Consider the following 26,583-nt stretch of genomic DNA (forward strand, 5'->3'; position numbering starts at 1 on the left):
CTAACATGGAAAGTAAGCGTTTCCGGACACATGTCCACATAACATATTTCTTTCTTTGTGTGTGAGGAATGTTTCCTGAAAGTTTGGCCGTATCTTTTTGTAACATCCTGTATATCTTCGATACGGTGTCCCATGAAACACCAAACACTACGGTACCTTCGTTGCGGAAGCATCCACCATACGATTACCAACGATTTCCTCACGCTCGAATTCACTTAGTTCCGACATAATGCACGCACAACTACACTGCTTTGACCACGACTGACACATGAAACGTGTTGAGGGCATTACACAGCAGCCGTTCGTGGTGAGATGCAACAGCAAAATCTACAGGCCTGGCTAACGTCTCCATTTCTCGTGGTGTTTCCATATTTTTGACCAACCCTGTAGATGGCAGAAGACCACGTGTTGCCAGTTTTGTCGTACCTTGATACGAGGACGCCCATACGAAAGTTTGTAGGAGGAGTGGGGGGGAGGGAGGCAAGATCTGAAGTTATGGAGTATTTTTAATATTGTGGAAGACCAATGGCGACCTGTAAGTATCCTGCATAGTACCAACTCTAAACCTGAGTAGAGTATACGGGCACTTCTGACGCCAATTGTAAATGTATATGATCCCACTTCTGGGCACCAGTTGTGAATGTATACAGTGTTAGGGAAAGGGGGCATGTGGTTGTTGCATAAGCCTCATGACGACAGGGTGCAGGAGTTCGAGCGCTCAGTGAGCATTCAGGGCTGCCAATAAATGACAAAACAGGAAATTAGGTGCAATAAAGAGGATGTATTTCAATGTACGGTGTACAAGGGGCGCGCCTAGGGTCGGAGTTACCAGGTTTAGGCCAGTCTAGGAGCTCGAACAATTAATTGAAATGGGCAATGAAAGGGGAAGCGGTTCATGTTAACTTAGGTTGGTGGCCGGGCGTGAAAAGCAGAGCCAGAGGCTCTGCCTTCCAAGAAGACATCTGCTCTGCTCGAGGTCTGGATTACAAGAGAGAGAAGCAACTGTGTTCTGCACCGCAGAACACTCCAGCGTCCACACACGTGATCGGTATCCTGCGCACGCTATTGGCTTAAACCGATGGCGTGAATTCGCCAGCAGTTTCAGCAGAGGGCTCAAGGCGTCTCTTGTCAACAGCTTTAACTGGACACAACTGCCTCGGTTTTGAAAGTCAAGCCACTTGTGTCACGCAGGCACGGCGTAAGTTACTCGGGAAGAGTACTTGTAAAGATTTGGCTGGGCCTTTGAAATAAATTTTTTAAACCAATTCCCTGAAATATTCCTTGACTGGCTGCCACCATGTACACCTGTTAGGAACCTGCGTCATAGCGACTTTTAAGTTATTTTATTGACAGAAAAACACGTGTCTACATAATATCTTTTCCTTTCCCTGAAAGCTACGGCGTAGGGCGGGGGAGGGGGGGGGGAGGAAGGGAGGGGGGCGGTCCCCTAACAGCCGTGTATGGGCACCTTTGCATCGATACAGAAGATAATCGACTGTTGTCCCGGTCAGCATGTTCTCAACATCTCTCATCTACTGAGGACATCTGGTTACGGACTGCCGAGAGACTGATATGACTCCGCTGATGAACTCTGGCATAGCGTTGAAGCAGCAGGGAATAATAAGTTGATAACTTTACTTGTTGCTGAGATGCAGAATTTTACTTAAAAGTCTGAATGTTCTGTAATGCAGAAAGAATAGCTTCATATCGTCCAGGCTCAGTTTCACTCGATCCCTAGCCCGGCTAGAGTCATTGTTGATGCCAGAGATGGCCACTTCGTGTAGCACTCTATATACCCCAAAATCACCCAACATGTCACTCACGGCTTCTTCCCATTAAACTTATGAGCCAAAATGTTGTTGCCACAGCCCATCGAGAGAGTGAATGGCACCTGATGTCGTTAGGGTTCAAATGGTTCAAATGGCTCTAAGCATTATCGGACTGAGGTCATCAGTCCCCTAGACTTAGAACTACTTAAACCTAACTAACCTAAGGACATCACACACATCCATGCCCGAGGCAGGATTCGAACCTGCGATAGTAGCAGCAGAACCGTTCCGGACTGAAGCGCCTACAACCGTTCGGCCATATCGTTAGGGACGTTACGCGGAAAGGGAAGGGTACAAGGGAACAGAGACGAATAATGACTCAGTGTAGCGACGATACGGAACACAATTGGAGAAACCTACTGTGATATAGAACAGATGGTTGTGGCCCGGCGCCTGGGAACAAGAATCTCGACAACGGCGAAGTAGGTGGGCTGTTCACGCTGTATTGTCGTGAGCGTCTGTGGAAAGTGATTTGGGGATGGTGAAATCGTGCATTACACTGGTCGGTAGATGGAGGGATAACTGGGCAAATAAAGTGCAGAACGACTATTTAACATACAGTGAGTAACTGTCTTCACTCTTCGGAAATTAACGGTGCACTGCAGCTTACATGTAGCTAATTACATACTGTCCTTCTGATCACCTACTTAAACACTACAAATGGACACTTTGCTCGTCTGGAAAATGTATCACATTATAATTTGGCAGAGGTATAAGCTACCATTCTCTGAGGCACTGGGGAAATGAACTCCTTCTAAGCTCATATTTAAGATACGTAATAGTTAATAGCACACTTTCAGTTCGGAGATAAAACTTAAATAGTCATAGCTATAAACAAACTTAATACCTGATATGAGAGCCATCACATAAACTTACAGTCCTCAAGAAATCATAACATTCAATTTCTTAACAATAACAAAATTCTCGCTTGAAATAAATGATTGTAGGAAGCATATTAACACTTCCTGCCCATTCCTAGGATCCAAATTTTACATAAGTTCATCACAGGAAGCACCCAGGTTAACTCTTGCCCAGTACACTATTCCATACAAATAAGCAAGGCACCTTCACCCACAATACCCACAGTGACAGCTATTTCCATCTCACCGCTGCTTCCAATGTATGACTAATTGTTTTCGTAGTGACTGTAAACAGTCAGAGCGGCGCTGTTCTAGGCCACTTGTACAAACATAAGCAATGAGTCTGGAAACAAACTCCGAAGCCATCCTAACAAATCCGAGAGATGTGAAGAGGAAAAGCCGGCCGAAGTGGCCGAGCGGTTCTAGGCGCTACAGTCTGGAACCGCGCGACCGCTACGGTCGCAGGTTCGAATCCTGCCTCGGGCATAGATGTGTGTGATGTCCTTAGGTTAGTTAGGTTCAAGTAGTTCTAGGGGACTGATGACCTCAGCAGTTAAGTCCCATAGTGCTCAGAGCCATTTTTTGAAGAGGAAAAGCCAGACACACAGTCTACAATTAAGAAGACATATAGGTAGAAGACAGCCAGAGTGTACCACTTACGTTCCGTAGAGTGCATCTATCGACAACATATTCCCTAATGGAAATTGGACCAGTCTCAAATAGATGCACCAAGGTTTTCTTTGAGACAGTTTCGTGCATCCACAGAACAGTGCACTACGCCGCATTCCAGGGCAAATGAAAACAATGTGTTGCAGGTACTGCGGCAATCAGTGACACCACTTGACTGCCGCTCTCCCCAAACAGTAGATTTGCGCTCGCAGCTGTCACTCACAAGCCACTTGCAGCAGTCAGTTTACGACTCAGCCAGGGAAACTTTCCACTTGGAGACACACCAGACTCCCCTGCCGACTACTTTGGCCTTCATCCTCGGGTTGAGAACCTAGAGTGCGCTACAGCTCGGAAACAAAAATCTCCAAGGCTCGTGACAATGAAAATATGTCACAAAGTGGTATTCACTCCCCTCAAAATCCTTGAATTATCGCATAGTACACGCATTACACTAGATGCCAAAAAACATACCATCCATTAGTGATACTACCACTTACCAGCTTTGCCTGAGAAAGATGAACTCGAAAGGTACATTTTCGCTCACAAGGGAACCTCCCCACCGCACTCCCCTCAGATTTAGCTATAAATTGACACAGTGGATAGGCCTTGAAAAACTGAACACAGATAAATCGAGAAAACAGGAAGAAGTTGTGTGGAACTATGAAAAAATAAGCAAAATATACAAACTGAGTAGTCCATGGGAAAGATAGGCAACATCAAGGAGATTGTTAGCTGATGAGCGCCGTGGTCTCGTGGTTAGAGTGATCAACTGCGGAATGAAAGGTCCTTGGATCGAATCCTCCCTCGAGTGAAATTTTACTTTCTTCATTTTCGCAAAGTTACGATCTGTCCGTTCATTCATTGACGTCTCTGTTCACTGTAATAAGTTTAGTGTCTGTGTTTTGCGACCGCACCGCAAAACCGTGAGATTAGTAGACGAAAGGACGTGCCTCTCCAATAGGAACCGAAAACATTTGATCGCAAGGTCATAGGTCAACCGATTCCTCCACAGGAAAACACGTCTGATATATTCTATACGACACTGGTGACGGCATGTGCGTCACATGACAGGAATATGTTGTCGACCCCCATAACTTGCACACTTGGCGAATGGGTAAAAAGATTATTCTACCTTGCCCGATTTAGGTTTTCTTGTGGATGTGATAATCACTCCAAAAAAAGTGATGAAAACATAAGAGTTTGGCACATAAACTGCATCAAATGAATGCAACAGTTTCAAAGTCGCACAGTTTTCCCTGTGCTCTGTCAAAACATATGTTTTTTACGTTTTCAAATGTTTCCGTGCGTAGACCGTCAAATTCTGTATATGTCCAAGCAAATCTGAACATGTCCTGGAATTTTGGAGAGCGAAGTTGATTATGTGTGAGTGCCTGAACTTTGATAATTATCTGAAAATAAAAAATTAAAATTTTCATCCGAGAGATTATTTGAACCAATGACCTGCCATTCCACAGCTGCTCACGCTAACCACAAGACCACGGCGCTCATCAGCTAACACTGTCCTTTATGTTGCCTATCTTACACATGGACGACTCAGTTTGTATATTTTGCTTATTTTTTTCATAGTTCCACACAACTTCTTCCTGTTTTCTCGATTGATCTGTGTTCAGTTTTTCAAGGCCTATCCCTGTGCCAACTTATAACTAAATCCGAGGGGGGTGCGATGGGAAGGTTCCCTTGTCAGCATTTAAGAACAGTAATGTTAGTGGGGTTAAGAAACCTACAATTTCCATGCCCCACTAAAACGACTTAAAGGCTTTTCAGTAATTTTATCAAAAACTCTTCACCGAACTTTATCCCCTAACATGTAAGGATTTGGCTGTTGTCTGCCGCTGTATCACTGCATGTCACGAACATGTGCTTGTTTAATGTTATTTTCTGCTTTTCTCCTTAAGCAACCAATTGCTTAGGACAGACCTTCATTGGCATCAGGTCATCAGTTGACCATAGATTACTGAATGGAGTCACAATTCTTCACGTAAACTCTGCAGGTGTGGCCTGGTGACTCATGTCTGGTCGTGTTAAAAGTCCGACATCAACTACAGGAGTGAGCGATCTCCCGACATCTGATCTTTACTGTGATACACTATCAACACAGAGCGTAGATTCCTATTTACCCTTTTTGCATAGGAAAGGTTATGACAACAAGGGATTGTTGTACTATGGTTGATACCCGTATCTAGACAAAAAGTTTGGACATATAAGAGGTAAAGCACGTTGTGTTATCAGTGAGCATCGTAGTCACAAGTATGGTTTGCAACACTTCAATTATAGTCCTAAAGGTAGCCGCTCTTGTGAATAAAACTAAGAGCAGTGCGAAAATGCGTCAACACAAACTAATATATAACAATTACCATTTTTTGATCTTGGAAATTGTCCTAAAAATCAATATACATTTTATCAGATGTGTTTCCTGTGAGTTTAGATAATAAAAACTTCATTTTTGAAATATGCGCCGGTTTACTCTTATCACAGGTTTTACAAACCGCAGTTGGGTTCCCAATATCTGCTTCCATGTTTCACCACATAAAGTTTTTCCATAATGCGTTAAATATATCTAAACCCTCTCCCTCTGGTGAGTCATGAAAGTAGGTGGAAGTATATGGAACCGGTACTTGACCAAAATTTTAGTTTTTCTTTTTTTAATATATTGAGCTCTACAGCATAAAACGTCATGCTTGACAGAATTATTTTCAGTACCTCACCCTCCTTTGACCTTTCTTTAATGGCACAAATATTTGGACCGTTATCTTGGGATTCTCTAACATCATTAAATAACTTGGGCGAACCAGTGAGTATCAAACTAATAGATTGTAGACGCTGTTCTTCCTTTAGCCCTTCTTGCTCCAACATACTACTAACAGTATGCGCCATGATGTCAGTCCCTCAAATGTTACAGACTTCAAAATTTAACGCCAATATCCAAACCACCCGTCTGGAAATGCGTCCTATTTTGTAGGGTTTGCCCAATGCCCGACTCGGAGCTTGCTTATCGGTTTCTGAAAGGAAATGAGTATGTTCAAAATATTATTTAAATTTTTACAGACCAAATAGCTTCGCCGAAGCTCCAGCTTCATAAACCGAATAATTACTTTAAAATCATTGAGGGCTCTTTCAGCGCAAGTAATAGGATGCCTATATTCATCACTTTCTTGCGGTAATAATGCTCAGATTCACAACATGGACGTATCATTTTAAAGGACAAACTTTTTATAAAAATCTGGTAATGCTAGTACTGAAGCCGTAGTTAACTCTTGTTTCAACCCTGTAAAGGGCATTCTGGGATTCGCTCCACTCAAACTTCCCACCTTTTTTTACAGAAATCATTCTATGGTGGCGGTTTATGCCCGAATCCAGAAAAAAAATTTAAAAAAAAGTTTGCTGTCCCGATAAAGTGGTATATTACAAAGTTATAACTATTTTAGGGAGCCATAGAGTCCAGGATGACTTTTGCCGCTTCCAGATTTATTTTAATACTTTCCGGCGAAATCACATGCCCCAGAACAGCATCATCGGACAAAAAAATGGTTCAAACGGCTCTGAGCACTGTGGTCATCAGTCCCCGAGAAGTTAGAACTACTTAAACCTAACTAACCTAAGGACATCACACACATCCATGCCCGAGGCAGGATTGGAACCTGCGACGGTAGCGGTCGCGCGGTTCCAGACAGAAGCGACCAGAACCGCTCGGTCACAGCGGCCGGCATCATCGGCCACGCTAACTTCATTATACCTGAGTTCACCATACGACCTGCTTTGTCGAAATAGGTGAAACCTTCTCTCAAGTCGTCTGAATATGAACCTATCGGTTCGAAACCGGTAACGGTGCTGTTTAAATAAATAGATAGCATTGAAGTAAGTGGCTAGTTGCTGTAATCTTCTGTGTAAGAGTCATACTTCTGTCAAGTGCTGAACGTGTTTCTGTGTAGTCTTACTATATATGACTAAATCGTCTAACAATTGCAGACACATGAAAATGTAATATCAAAACATAGTTGGTCAGTTAGTTAATAGAGTGCAGCTGATTCAGTTGATAGTGCGAATGGATTAAACTCATAAATATTCCAGCAGTCGAAAGTCTGTAAAGAGCTTAGATTGCTCTACTAACGGTATTTGATTACATGCTTGGCTAACATTCAGGGTAGCAAAAATTTTTGCTCCTTAGACAATCCAAAACTGTAAAATAAATCTGGTGAGGGGACTAACTGTGGAGTGATTTTTTGTTTGACTATCTGCAGTCGACCCTAGATCTATTCTTGCCATTTGACTTGCGCAATGAAAATATAGGTGCTGCAGAAGGACGAATTCAAAAAAAAAATGGTTCAAATGGCTCTGAGCACTATGGGACTCAACTGCTGAGGTCATTAGTCCCCTAGAACTTAGAACTAGTTAAACGTAACTAACCTAAGGACATCACAAACATCCATGCCCGAGGCAGGATTCGAACCTGCAACCGTAGCGGTCTTGCGGTTCCAGACTGCAGCGCCTTTAACCGCACGGCCACTTCGGCCGGCCGAAGGACGAATTATCCTCTTATTCAGCATGTAGTAAATCAGCTCTTTTAATATTTCGCCGTGGCGAAAATCTATTCTGTTTTTTTTTTTTTCCTCCAGAATAGCTTCTCTAACCTCAGCTCAAAGCTTAACAGGTCGGGAAACTCGTGGCAAATGCCTTTTTCTCTTTAACCGCGCCATCCAGACGATCAAAGGACTCATTTTGTGTTGCTGTGGACTATGTACCAGGGCCAGGGCTACTTGCATTCGCTTCCTATAGATTTGTCGCGTCATTCAATATACTGGCAAAAGAAGATCTTAGTGCCTGATTTACTGTTGAAATGAATGTTATTACGTGTCCAGTCAGAAACAAACCTCATCTTATGGACAAAACTGGAGCCCAGTATACAGGGTAAGACCAGACCTGATATCATTCTTCCTTTTGCAAGTATATGATCCCAACTTAGTCTCTACGAGAACCTGTCCTAAGAAAAGCCATGAGTGGTGAAAAGCCAAAATGTACCACTTGCATTCATTATGTATTTTGGTGGAGCACTTCTATCTACTACATGTTCCAAATGGTTCAAATGGCTCTGAGCACTATGGGACTCAACTGCTGAGGTCATTAGTCCCCTAGAACTTAGAACTAGTTAAACCTAACTAACCTAAGGACATCACAAACATCCATGCCCGAGGCAGGATTCGAACCTGCGACCGTAGCGGTCTTGCGGTTCCAGACTGCAGCGCCTTTAACCGCACGGCCACTTCGGCCGGCCTACTATATGTTCCCTCATGGAAGATGGATCAAGGTTTTTGTTGACAAACTTGGTTTTGTACACCCACAGCACAGTACACTATGCCTAATACCAAGGCAGATGAAAACAACCAGCATGCTGCACGTACCATTGCAATCAGTAACACCATACGCCACTCATCTTCCCATATGGTAGAACTGCATTCGGAGCCATCACTCACTAGTCAGTTCAAAAAAATGGTTCAAATGGCTCTGAGCACTATGGGACTTAACAGCGAAGGTCATCAGTCCCCTGGAACTTAGAACTACTTAAACCTAACTAACCTAAGGACATCACACACATCCATGCCCGAGGCAGGATTCGAACCTGCGACCGTAGCGGTCGCGCGGTTCCAGACTGACGCGCCTAGAACCGCTCGGCCACACCGGCCGGCACTAGTCAGTTGCGACAGTTAGTTTGCTACCCTGCAAGCCAATCTTTCCACTCGGAGAATCACACCAGATTCGTCTGGCGGCCGCTCTGGCCTTTTTCATCAGCTTTACCAGCTAGAGGGCGCATTGGCAAGGAACCAGAATTCACAAACGGTTTGTGAGCAAAAATGTGTCACAAAGCAGCACACATGAGTGGGCGACAAGGTGCTGGGTGTCGACGGCTCACCACAGAACGTGGAGTTCCAAGACTTGCCTGCTCTGTAAAGCATGATAGGCGGCGATCTGTGGCAGATTTGACGAAAGCGTATGATGCTGGTCCAGGCACAAGTGCTTCGGAACACACCGTTAAGCTCCTATTGTTGAGCATGGGGCTCTGTAGTAGATGACCCCAGTGTGTTCCCATATTAACGCAACGAGATAATTACGATTGCAGTGGGTACATGATGAATATAACTGAAGGGTGCGTCAACAGAAACATTTCCCCTGATCGAATGAATCACGGTTATTGATACATCAGGTCGATGGTCGTGTCTGTATACACTCGTTACCCAGACGGAGCATGATTCCGGAATCAAGGTGACGCCTTGGCCACCATATTCGCCTGATCTGAACCCAACTGAATACATATGAAGCGCTATCGGGTGCCGGCTCTTCATCCACAAACCACTGACCCGTAATTTATGGGAATTGCATTACATATGTATACTGACCAGAATCGGACACGACCAGGAAACACTGGCCATAAGGGCGTCAACGATAAAAGGCTGAAAATCACAGAAAGACAACAACAGAGAAGGACAAACAAGAAAGACAACTCGACAGAATGACAAGCCTACAGCGTGAACCACAAGAACTAAGCAACGCTGAATAGAATGAACAATAAGAGAGCATAAGCGAAGATGACTGAGGTGTGGACCCCCGTGCCGTTTGCTTTATAGCATGGCTGTGGACACCGACAGCCTGGTATAGGGGACGTGGCCCACGCCTAGCGCTGAGGCGGCGACAGCAGCGCTCGCAAATACACTGGTGTCCAAAATTAAAGCAACAAACCGAAATTTTGCAACGTTGCGTTTATTTTGCCACAAAACAGCATAACCAGGTGATAGTAAAGTACAAACAACATGAAGAACACAGAACGTAAACAACTGCACCATGCATAAAGGTAGACAAAAATATTGTTCTTTTTTTGCAATGTAACGGATTTACTCGCACATTCCGATAGCTAATTAATGCACTCAATATGAGGTGTGACCACATCTGGCAACAAAACAGGTCTGAAAAACGACGGAGCATGCTGTGAATAATGTCATCAATCTCATGTTGACGTAATAACGCCCATTCTTCCTGCAGCGCTGCTCGCAAGTCTTGGTGTATGGTGACGTGATGCAGACATGCTCTATGGGATTCAAATCGGGAGAGTGAGAAGGCAACGCCATTCGTGCAGTATCTTCCGTTTCCAATGAAACATCAACCACGCGTGCTCTATGAGGTCGAGCATTACCGTCCAGCAGTACGAAGTCTGGGCACACAGAACCTCGCGGAAACCGCATATGAGGTCCCATCTCGTCGCGATACCTGACAGCAGTTAAACCTTGCCAATTTAACAGCGCAATTTCATGAAGAGGTGTTTCGAGTGGTCGACATAATCCCTGCCCACACCTTTAGGGATCATCCTCGATATCAGTCTCCTTCCACAATGGTTGGGTCCCGAAATCGTGTTTCACATTCCCTCCAGATGCGAATCCGTCGAGAATCACTGTACGCACCAAATCGGGATTCATCTGTGAAAAGAACATTCGCCACTGTTCGACTGTTCAGGTGGCATGTTGACAGCTCCACTCTAGACGTTCCCTTTATACGCTCCCTGCATCTTGGAGGTTATATGGGTTAATTAATGATTATTATGTTACAATCCTCTTGTTGTAGTTGACCGTGTATATCGAGACTTCGTTCATTGTTAAATGCAATGGTGTGGTACTAACTGATGGAGACGCATAGAGAACTGGTAAATTTTAATTTATTTCCTTTATCACACTGCACAAACATAAACACACTATTATTCAAACTGTGTGCCACAACTATTAAACATAGAGATAAATCCTTCGCTACGCAACCGCCTTTGGCTCACACAGCCTACACCTTCCACAGCCTCTCAACAACTGCCTCTGCTTGCGACTCTCTGCGCCACTGGGCATTGTCGCCCTCCAAAGAACAACCACTTACAGATACTACACACCAGTACCCTCACACCTTCTGTAAAGACGCGTCAGAGATACACAAACAGCAGGTATTCGACAGTAAATGTCACTCTGCCGAAGCCTTCTGTACACCGTTTGCCTCGCTACAAAACATCCAGTGGATTCTGCGAAGTCAGAAGCCAGTTGCCGTGCAGTACTGAGGCGGTACCGTCGTGCCCTTACAGCCAAATAATGGTTCTCTCTTTCTGATGTTACATGTGGTCAGCGCCGCCCTGGTCTTTGGGATACAGTTTCGTGCCACGTCCGAAAAACAACAGAACGACTAACATTAATCCGTCGGGCCACATTCTTCTGCTTCCTTTCTTCCCATGGCCCTCCACCGCGGAGAGCCTAGCAGGCGTCTTCTCTGTGCCATACTGCACCGTCTGTGACTGTGCACACTGCGACAGTAGGTTTGGGACTACCTGGCAAACACTATCGCGTTTGATAGTTACCCTGACGTCATCGTTGGCGTGATTGTACATTGACCAAAATGCTGTCTTCCGTGCAGGACAGAATCGTACGGACATCTGTTGACAGTTCGTATGACTATATCGTTAATTAGATACAGTACGGAGAAATAGTGGTTTGTTGATTTAATTTCGGACACCAATGTATTAGGAGCGCCGCCTAGCGGCTGTCATCTAGGTCCATGCGTTCTGGGGACCTTTTTGAATCATCGGGCCGGGATAGCAGAAGCTAGTACCACATATCTCCGGAAACCTCTTCGAGGACTTGCAGAATCAATGCCGTACAGACTAGCTGCTCTATTGCATTCCAAATGTGTACCAACACGCTTTTAAGGAGGGACGTTGGATGAAAAATACACACTATTTCAAAAATGCACCAAATCCAGTTTTGGAGATATGGCAATGAAATTTTGTACCACGCTTTACATGAAAGTAACACATTTACATATAAAATCCTTTGATTATATATATATTCAACTTTTTTTAAATGAAATTTGAAGTTTTATTTTCAAAAAACAATATATGTTCCTTTTTCTCAGAAAGTATTCAAGAGATTTCTAAAAAAATTTCTCTGTTTCATCTCTTTATATAGTGTAAGCTTCTCTCATGAGGTTTCTGGAATAAGTCAAATAGGAGAATTTTCATATTTTTTTAGTTATAATTCCACAAGTACAATTTTAAATTCATTCAAAATTCCAAGTACTTTGCCCCATATCTCAGCTTGTAATCAGAATTTCAAAACTTGCTCTTGAGACAACGTTTATTAGGTTTACAGAAATATTTCTGCAAAATTTGATAATTCATTCATAGAATCTGAGGAAAAGGTACATAAACTTTAAAAAACAAACTTTTCAAGAAACGCAATTTAAAGTTCAACCTAACTTCTTTTCCTTATGGCACTTCTTCAGAAGGCACCACGTTTGTACTGTGAGTCGTCTTTCCCTTCAAGGCTTCTCTTCTGGTTTCTTGTTGTCCGTCTTCTTTCCTTCACCAGGGCTTCAACTGACTTTTCAGCTGCAGAGGCGCGCTGTAAATCTATTTTTCTCAGGATGTCTTGAGTAAAATTTCCTATCTTGAAGCCCATTCTTTCTAATACCTCCATCCTCCCGACGTTCCCTTCATTAAATACAATAACTGCATCATAAGCTGCAATTCTGACAACTGTAGCAGATGAAAATGTGTTTTTAGGGCATCGTTTCCATATGAGTGAATTTAGAGACTCATTTGGGTTTTGGGTTTTGCCACGAACACACTTTTTGAGAAGTGCAGGATCGTCCAAAAACCTGTAAGTGGGCTTGACAAGATCCAGGATACAATTTGGAAGCCTCTCCTTGTGAATGTAGGGGCTGTTATCGCTCTGAGCTTGGTGTGGCAGGGAGACCGCGTCACACTTTTAATTAATTTTCAGGCAGTTCGGATGCGATTTCAACATTGAAACTTTGGGAAATTATTATCCATGAGTTGTACTAACAAATAAAAAATAAATCGAAAACTGACAGTTTTGGTCAATTTCCCGCCCTTAAGCAACTGATGATAATGTTTTAGCTCAACAGAATACAAACATAAGTAAAATTTTATTTGACATCCTACATGGTGTTGTAATGACTAGCAGTGTAATGCGATCAAATATAGGTCTGTATGTGATGTGAGGCTTTCCCGGCGAATGTGCTGTATCCAAGGTTCTCGGGTGTCCAGCCGGATCCGTCGACGAAGTTCCACATTTCTGCGAATAACCGTTCCGCCATCAACAGGTGGTGCTGATGGAATGGCCATTAAAATTGCTACACCACGAAGATGACGTGCTACAGGCGCGAAATTTAACCGACAGGAAAAAGATGCTGTGATATGCAAATGATTAGCTTTTCAGAGCATTCACAAATTCACACAAGTTTGGCGCCGGTGGTGACACCTACAACGTGCTGACATGAGCAAAGTTTCCAACCGATTTCCCAAACACAAATACCAATTGACCGGCGTTGCCTGGTGAAACGTTGTTGTGATGCTTCGTGTAAGGAGGAGAAATGGATTCCATCACGTTTCCGACTTTGATAAAGGTCGGATTGTAACCTATCGCGATTGCGATTTATCGTATCGCGACATTGCTGCTCGCGTTGGTCGAGATCCAATGACTGTTAGCAGAATATGGAATCGGTGGGTTCCGGAGGGTAATACGGAACGGCGTGCTGGATCCCAATAGCCTCGTATCACTAGCAGACGAGATGACAGGCATCTTATCCGCATGGCTGTAACGGATCGTTCAGCCACGTCTCGATCCCTGAGTCAACAGATGGGGACGTTTGCAAGACAACAACCATCTGCACGAAGAGTTCGACGACATTTGCAGCAGCATGGACTATCAGCTATCAGAGACCGTGGCTGCGATTACCCTTGATGCTACATCACAGACAGGAGCGCCTGCGATGGTGTACTCAACGACGAACATCGGTGCACGAATGGCAAAACGTCATTTTTTCGTATGAGTCCAGGTTCTGTTTACAGCATCATCATGGTCGCATCCGTGTTTGGCGACATCACGGTCAACGCACATTGGAGGTGTGTATTCGTCATTGCCATATTGACGTATCACCCTGCGTGATGGTATGGGGTGCCATTGGTTGCACGTCTCGGTCACCTATTGTTCACATTGACGGCACTTTGAACAGTGGACGTTACATTTCAGATGTGTTACGACCCGTGGCTCTACCCTTAATTCGATCCCTGCGAAACCCTACATTCCGGCAGGATAATGCACGACCGCATGTTGCAGGTCCTGTACGGGCCTTTCTGGATACAGAAAATGTTCGACTACTGCCCTGGCCAGCACATTCTCCAGATCTCTCACCAATTGAAAACGTCTGGTCAATGGTGGCCGAGCAACTGGCTCGTCACAATAGGCCAGTCACTACTCTCGATGAATTGTGGTATCGTGTTGAAGCTGCATGGGCAGCTGTACCTGTTTGACTCAATGCCCAGGCGTATCAAGGCCGTTATTATGGCCAGAGGAGGTTGTTCTGAGTACTGATTACTCAGGATCTATGCACCGAAATTGCGTGAAAATGTAATCACATGTCAGTTCTAGTATAATATATTTGTCCAATGAATAGCCGTTTATCATCTGCATCATTTCTTGGTGTTGCAGTTTCAATGGCCAGTAGTGTATTATAATGTGTTACTTGTTTTTGCAGGTTAGCCGGGACGGCCTGAAGATGGGCTCGGGGGAGGGGAAGCAGGTGTTTCGACCCGAGGCGGGCGAGGACGAGCGCGAGTCGTGGGACAGCAAGCTGACCTTCCTGCTGGCCACCGTCGGCTACGCCGTCGGGCTCGGCAACGTCTGGAGGTTTCCCTACCTCGCCCAGAAGAACGGCGGCGGTGAGCCCACTTCCCAACCATACAGACTCTTGTGCCATAGCATCGTTTACTTTTTATTTTATTTATTCAAGCTGATCTTCACCAATCTTCACGCCCTCTCTTACAATGAACCAGGACACTAAACGCAGTTGAGGAACAGTGGACACACAGAGACACAAAATATTCAGTACCATTTTTTTCCAAGGTGGAAAGAAATTTTTAATCTAATTATTAAGGCCGTATACAATGACACTTTGCCTTCAATATAAACTGTCTGACAAAAAGAAGTTAAGCGCCCGGAAAACATGCTCGGATGTCAGGGTAATTTCATACAATACACAACGTCGGTGGCAATATGAATGATTAGAGTTGCAGTTCTTCGTGACAGGTAGGAAGCTCACCAGAGTGCATTACTGTTGTTCGTGTATAGCAGCCGCGAGGGATTAGCCGAGCGGCCTCAGGCGCTGCAGTCATGGACTGTGCGGCTGGTCCCGGCGGAGGTTCGAGTCCTCCCTCGGGCATGGGTGTGTGTGTTTGTCCTTTGGATAATTTAGGTTAAGTAGCGTGTAAGCTTAGGGACTGATGACCTTAGCAGCTAAGTCTCATAAGATTTCACACACATTTGAACATTGCTACTAGGCCTGGTAGCACGCGCAGGGTGTTTCAGACAGCGTATCCTTCTGTAACGTTCGAAATAATAGGTGACAGAAATATTTACTGAGATAGGTCCACATAAGAGACGTTACAATTTCTTTAATAATAGACTATGATATAGGATTCCATCGTAAGTGCAAATGCAGTAGCAAGTTAATGAAGTAGTGTTGTGCGAACTCTGCTATGTTTGGTAAAAGCAGAAAGAATTATCATGGTAACAAGAGAATTGTGTTTCTTAGAACGACATTCCTCTGAAGAAAAAAAAGTTTAACAAGTCAGCCGAAAATAAGTTGCCACTTTTGTTACGATATTGTGGGAATCCTGTGACCCAGTGTATTTTTACTAATGAGTAGCTAAATCTGAAACTTATCAAAGGATTTTCTTTCTGCATTTCAACGATCTATGAAACATGAAAAAAAAGTCACGCCAGAGTGAAGATATCAATGTTTTTCCTTCAAATATCTTATAGTTCAAATTCAAATGGCTCTGAGCGCTATGGGATTTAACAGCTGAGGTCATCAGTCCCCTAGAACTTAGAACTACTTAAACCTATCTAACCTAAGGACATCATACACATCCATGCCCGAGGCAGGATTCGAACCTGCGACCGTAGCGGTCGCGCGGTTCCAGACTGAAGCGCCTAGAACCGCTCAGCCACACCGGCCGGCTATCTTATAGTTCGTCAAAGACACTGATAATTTATTTCTTCTGGGCAGATAGTCAGCTAGAGGTTCACAGCTTTAAATCTTTGAAAATTTTATATTCTCTCAATGAGAATTGCTATTCTGGAACCAAAATGCAGCACAGTTCTGTGTTAAAAAAATGCGAAGGAATACGAAGATTATGAAAACATGCTGCTCATAATTTAGTAATATGTTAGCAACTATTCATTTCAAGGACACACACACACACACACACACACACACACACACACACACACACACTTCGTCAGTATTGAAAAAGCGAAAATAAATAAATTCTTCATTTATGTTCTCGTAACCCCACACGTATTCTCCTTTCATCAGCTATAAATGAGCTATAAATGATACTTAAAAGATTAAGTTATCCCATCGAAAAATCAGTAGTTATCTATGTGTACAAAAGTTCCACATATTAACCAAATCTCAAAATATCTCCTGTCTGCGTGCTATCGTTTGCCAAATACTCGTTTAGATATCTGGAACTGTTTATGATATATCAATAAACCCCCAACTTCGATTCTTTAATCAATCGAACTCTCATGTATAAAACATGAAATTATATACATGATGATGAGGTCCCGTACTCCGAGGGGCGTAGGGGACGATGCGGGAGATCCGCACCGCCGACTAGGCAAGGTCCTTGCGGAGGTGGTTTGCCATTGCCTTCCTCCGACCGTGATGGGGATGAATGATGATGATAAAGACGACACAACACTCAGTCATCTCCAGGCAGGGAATATCCCTGACCCCGTGCGCGGGAAGTGAGAACGCTACCGCAACACCACGAGCTGCGGACGAAATTATATACATACAGGGATATAATTTTGCAGCTACGTTCACAGTATATGTGGACACTGTCAATAAAATGTGTTGCAAATAGAGTTAGTAGTAAAGCGGACGAAGACGGCTTTCTTGCAAGGTATGTGATAATAGACGGAACGTGAGTTCACCACTTTGATCCTGAGACAAAACAACAGTCACAACAACGGTAACATCTTTCATCCCCTACCCCAAAAAAATTCTGGGTGCAAAAATCAGCTGGCAAGTTGATGGCATCGGTCTTTTGGAAGGCATAAGGGGTAATTATGGTGAATTATTTGCAAAATGGCGTAACTATCAATGCATCATACTACTGCACCCTCCTGCACCTGTTGATAGAAGATATAAAGAACAAAAGGCGCGGAAAATTGGCGTGCAGAGTGCTCTCGCAACACTGGAAACTCTGCGTGACTGCGAGTTCGAATTGTTACGTTATCCACCATATTCTCCAAATTTGGTTCCATCGGACTTTTTTCTTTTCCCAAACCTAAAAAAAGACCTCAAACTACAAAGATTTGACAATGATGATGCAGTGATTGATGCTGTGAAAGCTTGTTGGGCTCGAAATTGAAGACCTTTTGTTTGAATGGTTTGCAGAAGATATCTGAGCGTGCCCGCAAGTGTATTACTGTGCGCGGTATTATATTGAAAAATAAATTGGTGTTATAAATTTTCTGCCATTCCTTATTTCTTAGGCAAGAAACTTTTCGACCCCCGCATATTATTTCCAGCGCTTTAAAAGTACAGTACAGTCTTAAGCACATAATCCTAAACATTATTTTTACTCCAATTCGAAACTGCCAATGACTAATTTTACCCCTAAAATCTTTACACCGCTGACGTCATATTGTGCAACATGTGCTGTATGGTTGAATCATCCCTGCCAGTGCACGGACAGCAATTTCAGCAACATGTCTAAAACACCATACAAGACATAATTGCATATTACTTACCTGTCAGTGTCTTCACAACGAATTTAACCTGCGGCATTTTAGTCACATTATAAAGTGTATAAATAAATCAAGGAACACTGCAGGCTAAATGAATTTTTGTGATATCTTCTGTATTTCTCTCCGTTTTCTGTTACAGTTCATTAGTCAAGTTTCTACGTCAGATAACTTAGTGCACTTTGCAGTAACTGTGTAACTTTTTGCAATCTGTTACAGGTGCATTTCTGATACCATACTTCGTAATGCTGGCAATAGAGGGCATCCCCATTTTCTACCTGGAGCTTGCCATTGGACAGAGACTGAGGAAAGGAGCCATTGGCGTCTGGAACCAAGTGTCTCCATACCTGGGAGGCATTGGTATTAGCAGCGCCGTAGTGTCCTTCAATGTTGCACTCTACTACAACACTATCATCGCTTGGTGCCTCTTTTATTTCGTCCAGGTAATTGATAACTAATTAATACCTCTTAATGAGTTAGCTTCTACAGTTTAGTTACCATCATTAGTGTTTCTCCAGAATAATTACTTGTACAGGTGCAGAATACCTTCAGCGCAGTGTAGTGTAAAGTCTGTGTTTATTTTTAGGAAGTAAGTTTTCAATTCAGAAAACAGTCGTCTACTTAGTTGCACTGGCACCCATGTTGGCTAAAAAACGTCAGATATGTACCTTTAAACAGCCCCAGAGAGATCAAATGGCTCTAAGCACTATGGGACTTAACATCTCAGGTCATCAGTCCCCTAGACTTAGAACTACTTCAACCTAACTAACCTATGGACATCACACATATCCATGCCCGAGGCAGGAGTTGAACCTGCGACCGTAGCAGCAGCGCGGTTCGGGACTGAAGTGCCTAGAACCGCTCGGCCACAGCAGCCGGCTCCCCCTCCCCCTTGTGCGATATAGCACTGGCAACGTAGGTCCGAATGTCAACTGCAATTGAATATTCACTTCGAGCACCACCACACACACGGGGAAACTAAAAGGATTACAGTAGAACAGGCGTTTGGCATAAATCGGCCGATTACATACGGCGTGAAAGTAAACATTAGCTACGATACAGTTCAACCTAGACATTCTCATTCATTGGCTTTGCCAACTCACAGCCAAATTATCGCCTTTCGACTTAACCTAGAAACGTACAATGCTGTACGTCAGTTTGTCACCACAACCAAATCGACCAGTTACAGCCGAACACTAGTCGTACAGGACTCATTTTAATTTGCCTGTGTCATGAAATTCTGCTATGTAAATTGAATTGCTATGTTCAGCAGACTGTGGTAATTAGAAAAACAGGGTTTATCATTTACTAAAATTATTAGGAGCCCTCTTTTTGGGAACTGGTAAGTTATATTACAGAATACAATACATTTTGTATTGACGCAAAATGTGTTGTGTAACGTACATATTTCTGTGTAAGTCTGCAGGTTTTCATGGCCGTCGTCACTAAAGTTAAAATCTTCTGGGTTGTTATGCCACGTCTTATTTCCTTCTAAAATAATCGACGTTTCGACCCCTCTGCTGGGATCTTCTTCAGGATTTTCGGTGTCTACTATTGCTAGAACTCGAAACGTCGACACTAGCAGTAGTATACACCGATGCATCATGAAGAAAGTCCCAACAAAGGACTCGAAACGTCGATTATTTTAGAAGGAAATATGATGCGGTCTAACAATCCAGAAGATTTTAACTTTACTTCACATCTTTCTAGTCTGTATTTTCCAAATATGTATTTAAGTCCTCAAATCCTGTTCCATTTTTTTTTATTTTTTTTACTATAGTCCTGTATTTCACTTACGTGTATTAACGCTATGGCTTTGTCATCTCGATGTTTCTTCCAAAATATTATCAACAGCAAAGCTACAGCAGCTCACATTGTCAATTGAAATGAAATGTGTGACGAGAGCCTCCCGTCGGGTAGACCGTTCGTCTGGTGCAGGTCTTTCGATTTGACGCCAGTTCGGCGACTTGTGCGTCGATGGGGATGAAACGATGATGATGAGGACAACACAACATCCAGTCCCTGAGCGTAGAAAATCTCCGACCCAGCCGGGAATCGAACCCGGGCCCTTTGGATTGACAGTCTGTAGGCTACCGAGGAAGACATAGATTATATAAAACGGCAAGAGACTTATATACAGTATTTCACAGTGTCGTCACAGCATAGTTTATTGAACAGAGACTTAGCATTGCTATCAAGTGCAGCACTGAAGTTAATGATACTGGTGGTTAACCCTCATTTTCCTGTATAAATAAATAGAGCTGCCCCACTTTTCGCAACCAAGCAAAATGCTCTTGTATCTATCTCTCAAAGCCTTATGCCAAGTTCGTTTCAAATTTGATTCCAGTTAGATACTGCTAATTGTTAAGATATCTATGAAACCAGTGTACAAAATCCACAGTACTTTGGAAAGGATCTGTTTGTACTAAAGTCCGATTAAAATTACTTGATAGTTGACACTTAAAGCGTTGTAACTGTGTTTCTCCAATTGGAATGCTCAACGTCGTGCCCTCAGAATTCGCCGTTGCCAAACTGCTGCAGCAATTAATTACTTCACTTCCAACTTCTTTTCCGGCTCTCTTTCTTGATGCATTTGGATCCCGAATCCTCGGTCTGCCCTTTTATTTCATGTTTCATCACACGTGATAATCACACACACACACACACACACATCAGTGGAATACTTCCCGAATGGCTGAAATATGCTGAAGTTAAGCCACTGTTTAAGAAGGGAGATAAAGAAATAGCATCAAATTTCCGTCCAATTTCACTGTTGCCAGCATTCTCAAAAATTTTCGAAAAAGTAATGTACAGTCGTCTTTATAACCATCTTATCTCAAATAACATACTGTCAAAGTCACAGTTTGGATTTCTAAAAGGTTCTGATATTGAGAAGGCTATCTACACTTACAGTGAAAATGTACTTAATTCATTAGACAAAAAATTGCAGGCAACTGGTATATTTTGTGATCTGTCAAAGGCATTTGACTGTGTAAATCACAATATCCTTTTAAGTAAACTAGAATATTATAGTGTAACAGGAAATGCTGCAAAATGGTTCAAATCTTATATCTCTGGCAGGAAACAAAGGGTGTTATTAGGAAAGAGACATGTATCAAGCTATCAGGCATCATCCAACTGGGAACTAATTACATGTGGGGTCCCACAAGGTTCCATTTTGGGGCCCTTACTTTTTCTTGTGTATATCAATGACCTTTCATCAGTAACATTACCAGATGCCAAGTTTGTTTTGTTTGCTGATGATACAAACATTGCAATAAATAGCAAATCAAGTGTAGTCTTAGAAAGATCAGCCAATAAAATATTTGTAGACATTAATCACTGGTTCCTAGCCAATTCTTTGTCACTAAACTTTGAAAAAACACACTACATGCAGTTCAGAACTTGTAAGGGGTGTCCCAAGAGTATATGTCTAACATATGATGACAAGAAGATAGAAGAAGTGGACGGTGTTAAATTCTTGGGATTACAGCTTGATAATAAATTCAACTGGGAGGAGCACACCACAGAACTGCTGAAGCGTCTTAACAAATCTCTGTTTGCAATGCGAATTTTGTCAGACATAGGGGATATAAAAATGAAAAAGCTGGCATACTATGCTTACTTTCATTCCATAATGTCATATGGGATTATTTTCTGGGGTAATTCATCAAGCCAAGCTAAAGTTTTCCGGGCACAAAAACGTGCAGTAAGAATTATATGTGGTGTGAACTCAAGAACATCCTGCAGAAGCCTGTTTAGGGAACTAGGGATACTAACTACAGCTTCCCAATATATTTATTCCTTAATGAAATTTGTCATTAAAAATATACCACTTTTTCAAACCAACAGCTCAATTCATGGAATCAATACTAGAAATAAGAATAATCTTCACAAGGATTTAAAGTCACTTAGTCTTGTACAAAAAGGTGTGCATTATTCAGGAACACACATTTTCAATAACTTGCCAGCAGCCATAAAAAGCTTAACAACCAATGAAATTCAGTTTAAGAGAAGCCTAAAGGATTTATTGGTGGCCAACTCCTTCTACTCCATTGATGAATTTCTGAGGAAAACCAACTGATTTGTATATAAGTACAACATAACTTCTGCACAATTTCAGTGCAGTAATGTGTTCACTGAAAATTTGTGTGTGTGTGTGTGTGTGTGTGTGTAAGTATAATCTAACTTCTGCACCATTTCAGTGCAGTAATGTGTTCATTGTAAATAAGTATTACAGTAGTTGTATTACATGTTTCTTACCTTATAAATAAATATAAAACTTTTTTATTTTAAATTCAGTGCAATAGTATTTGTAAAATGACTCTTAGTGTTCATTAAAAAATGACGATCATTCCACTTGGGACCTGTGGAATGGTACATTAGCTTATTTGTTTTAGTTTAAATATTTGTCATGTATTGTTGTTTTTCTGACATGTTCCACATCCTGGAGGACCTCCTCACTACGGATCAATTGGAATGAAAGTAAATCTAATCTAATCTAAACACAGAGAGAGAGAGAGAGAGAGACGCTACAAAAATACAAACGTTTACATGCGGCAAATCTTCCGAAAGACGGGAACCGAATTTTGGAAACCGTTTTTCGCTGTCGTGTTTACATGTTGGTCCGAAGCGGATTTGCTAACCCAGTTAAATGTAGCGTCTGAGAAACAGCTGATACAGTTTATGATTTAGTCAGCACTACCGCTCTCTTTAGTCAGACGAGTTGTAAACAGCTTCAGTCAAATACTTCTACTTATCCTTCACTCTGCTCCGTCCATATTAGCCGAAAATTTTTAAAAACAACACGATACCTGATACTCTAGTCACGTTTCAGAACCGGTTGCGTTTACACGGGAGAAAACATAGAGTGCGGAATTGGAAACCTCCAATCAGAAGCGAATTTCCAGAATCGATTTGTAAGTGTTTACATGACCATCCAGGAGCGGTAATGGGAAATCGGTTTACGAAATCTGGTTTAGGGAGTCCCATGTGAACGGAGTGATACAGCTCTTAAAAAACACTGCTGGATCCTTCTGCACAAGACGCAGTTCAGCGTGACACGTACAGTTATTATAATCACAGGTATCGGCCTACATTAAATAAGATTCGCCCGACACTACGTGAAGTCTGCAATTAATCGGTGCGATTTCACTACCACAGTCTGGGTGCAAGTATGCAGTGAAGTGTCGTAGCGCAATGGATAACGTAGAAACGTGAGCTCTGGTAGGTCCTAGGTTCGAATCTCGGCAAATTCCGTGGAATATTTATTTTTCTAAGTGTAATCAAAAGACTTCTGTATTATTTTCATTCAGTTAATTGGTTTAAATGTATTTTTTTCTAATGCTTCGCTGCATCATTTTCACCATCTTATTGGCTTTTTTATTTGATCTTATTTTTTTCTTCCTGTCACTATTTTTTCGTTTGGAATCTGCTTGTGTCGCCTGTAATCTGCAACAAAGTCGAACCAGGATGCTTATTGCTTAGTAATGCCGCAGCCTGTTTAATCCGTGTGATGGTAGTTTCAGGTAACCGCTGAAACTAAAATTTTTGTGTCTTGAGTTTGTTCATAGAGTTTAGCCTTAAATGTTATGAACAAAGTAATCATGATTTTAGTTTTGCCACAGATAGCTGAATGACGTTTTCTCAGACACACTGCACATCACGAGGTTGCCGTTAGGTTAGGAGATGAGTTTAAATTCAGGCCTACAAAACGTGTCGTCTGCCACAGTTCAGTCACCGATCACTTAAAAATCAGCTGCCGACAGAGCTTCTCACGTTGTCATCACACATCGCGTCGGACGCTTCCAACACTGCTGCGCGTTATTAAGTAATTTTAATCGGACTGTAGTGACGTAATCATATTCAAAAACTGCAGAGCACCTGCGACCAAACCTTGCATCACAGCGTAGTCACGTGTTTTTTGAACTCTGGTATGTTGGCGTCTAAAGTTCAGTAGTGCTCCCAATGCTCACTCCATAAAAATCCCTGTACTATCATATATTACTTGTGCACGCACGTGTATGGACAATCGCGAGACTTACCGACCGATTGCTGCTATTTGTCACTCGTGTGGGGGGCCCTTCAGCAATTTCCTTTATTTCCTCTCCAGGGATAAATGGACATTCACCTTTCTCCGCAAAGCAGGATAAGGCAGTATCATTCAACTGCATTCAAGATATGGAAAATCCAAGGAAAGAGGGGGGGAGGGGGGGCGAGGGGGGGGGGGTGAAGTAGCAGTGAACTGTAGAGTGAATTATTTACTTCAGTGTGCCATGCTTCTCCACTGCACTCTTCCAGTGCTCAACTGGTTAATGCAACTTGTAAATGTGAAGTGCTAACCTCTTCATCTCAGAGTAGCACTTGCAACCTATGTCCTCAATTACTTGCTGGATGTATTCCAATCTCTGTCTTCCTCTACAATTTTTGCCCTCTACAGCTCCCTCTAGTACCACAAAAGTCATACCCTCATGTCATAACAGATGTCCTATCATCCTGTCACTTCTACTTATCAGTGTTTTCCACCTATTCTTTTCCTCTCTGATTCTGCACAGAACCTCCTCATTCCTTACCTTATCAGTCCACCTGAGAATTATATATTTTCCAAAGACTGTTTTTGAGACAACATTGTCTACCTTATCAGTCCACCTAATTTTCAACATTCGTCTCTAGCACCACATCTCAAATGCTTCGACTCTCTTCTGTTCCAGTTTTCCCACAGTCCATGTTTCACTACCAAACAATGCTATCCTCCAGACGTACATTCTCAGAAATTTCTTCCTCAAATTAAGGCCGATTTTGATATTAGCAGACTTCTCTTGGTGAAGAATGCCTTTTTTGCCAGAGCTAGTCTGCTTTTGATGTCCTCCTTGCTCCATTCGTCATTGGTTATTTTACTGCCTAGGTAGCAGAATTCCTTAACTTCATCTGCGTCATGACCATCAATACTGATGTTAAATTTCTCGCTGTTCTCATTTCTATTACTTCTCATTACCTTCGTTTTTTTTTTTCAATTTATTCTCAGTCCATACTGTATACTCATTAGACTATTCATTCCGTTCAGCAGATCATATAATTCTTCTTCACTTTCACTCAGGATAGCAACATCATCAGCAAATCATATCATTGATATCCTTTTACCTTGTATTTTAATTCCACTCATGAACCTTTCTTTTATTTCCATCAGTGCTTCCTCAATGTACAGATTGAACAGTAGGGGCGAAAGGCTACAGCCTTGTCTTACACCCATTTTAATACGAGTACTTCGTTCTTGGTCATCCACTCTTATTATTACCTCTTGGCTGCTGTACATAGGTATATGATTCATCTCTCCCTACAGCTTACACCTACTATTTTCAGAATTTCAAACATCCTGCATCATTTTACATTGTCAAATGCCTTTTCCAGGTCGACAAATCCTATGAACGTGTCTTGATTTTTCTTTAGTATTGCTTCCATTATTAACCGCAACATCAGAATTGCCTCTCTTGTGCTTTTACTTTTCCTAAAGCCAAACTGATCGTCATCGAGCACACCCTCAATTTTCTTCTGTATATTATTCCTGTAAGCGACTTGGATACACGAGCTGTTAAGCTTTATTGTGCGATAATTCTCGCACTTGTCAGCTCTTGCTGTCTTAGGAATTGTGTGGATGATGCTTTTCTGAAAGTCAGGCAGTATGTCGCCAGACTCATACATTCTACACACCAACGTGAATAGTCATTTTGTTGCCACTTCCCCCGATGATTTTAGAATTCTGGTGGAATGTTATCTATCCCTTCTGCCTTATTTGACCTTAAGTCCTCCAAAGCTCTTTTAAATTCTGATTCTAATACTGGATCCCCTATCTCTTCTAAATCGACTCCTGTTTCATCTTCTACCATACCAGACAAATCTTCCCCCTCATAGAGGCTTTCAGTGCATTCTTTCCACTTATCCACTTTCTCCTCTGCATTTAACAGTGGAATTCCCATTGCACTCTTAATGTTACCACCCTTGCTTTTAATGTCACTGAAGATTGTTTCGACTTTCCTGTGCGCTGAGTCTGTCCTTCGGACAATCTTTACAATCTTTTTTTTTTTTTCGATGTCTTCACGTTTTTCCTGCAGCCATCTCATCATAACTTTCCTATTTATTTCATTCCTCAGCGACGTGTATTTCTGTATTCCTGAGTTTCCTGGAACATTTTTGTACTTCCTCCTTTCATCAATCAACGGAAGTATTTCTTCTGTTACCCATGGTTTCTTGGCAGTTACCTTCTTTTTACCTATGTTTTCCTTCCCAACTTCTGTGATGGCCCTTTTTAGAGATATCCATTCTTCTTCAACTGTCCTGCCTACTGAGCTATTC

At 42.4% G+C, this 26,583-nt stretch overlaps 1 protein-coding gene across 1 annotated transcript in view; it reads left to right on the plus strand.

Moving 5' to 3' along the window:
- The window catches only part of LOC126474804 (sodium-dependent neutral amino acid transporter B(0)AT3), a 534,088-nt gene that overhangs the window by 388,492 nt on the left and 119,013 nt on the right, over positions 1–26,583 (plus strand). Inside the window, exons 3-5 of the mRNA XM_050102276.1 lie at positions 8,028–8,039; positions 14,951–15,134; positions 18,454–18,677. Of these exons, the coding sequence (XP_049958233.1) occupies positions 8,028–8,039; positions 14,951–15,134; positions 18,454–18,677 (420 nt within the window). The remainder of the gene's footprint in view (positions 1–8,027; positions 8,040–14,950; positions 15,135–18,453; positions 18,678–26,583) is intronic.

Source organism: Schistocerca serialis, chromosome 4, assembly GCF_023864345.2.
Source record: "Schistocerca serialis cubense isolate TAMUIC-IGC-003099 chromosome 4, iqSchSeri2.2, whole genome shotgun sequence".
Lineage (NCBI taxonomy): Eukaryota > Metazoa > Arthropoda > Insecta > Orthoptera > Acrididae > Schistocerca > Schistocerca serialis.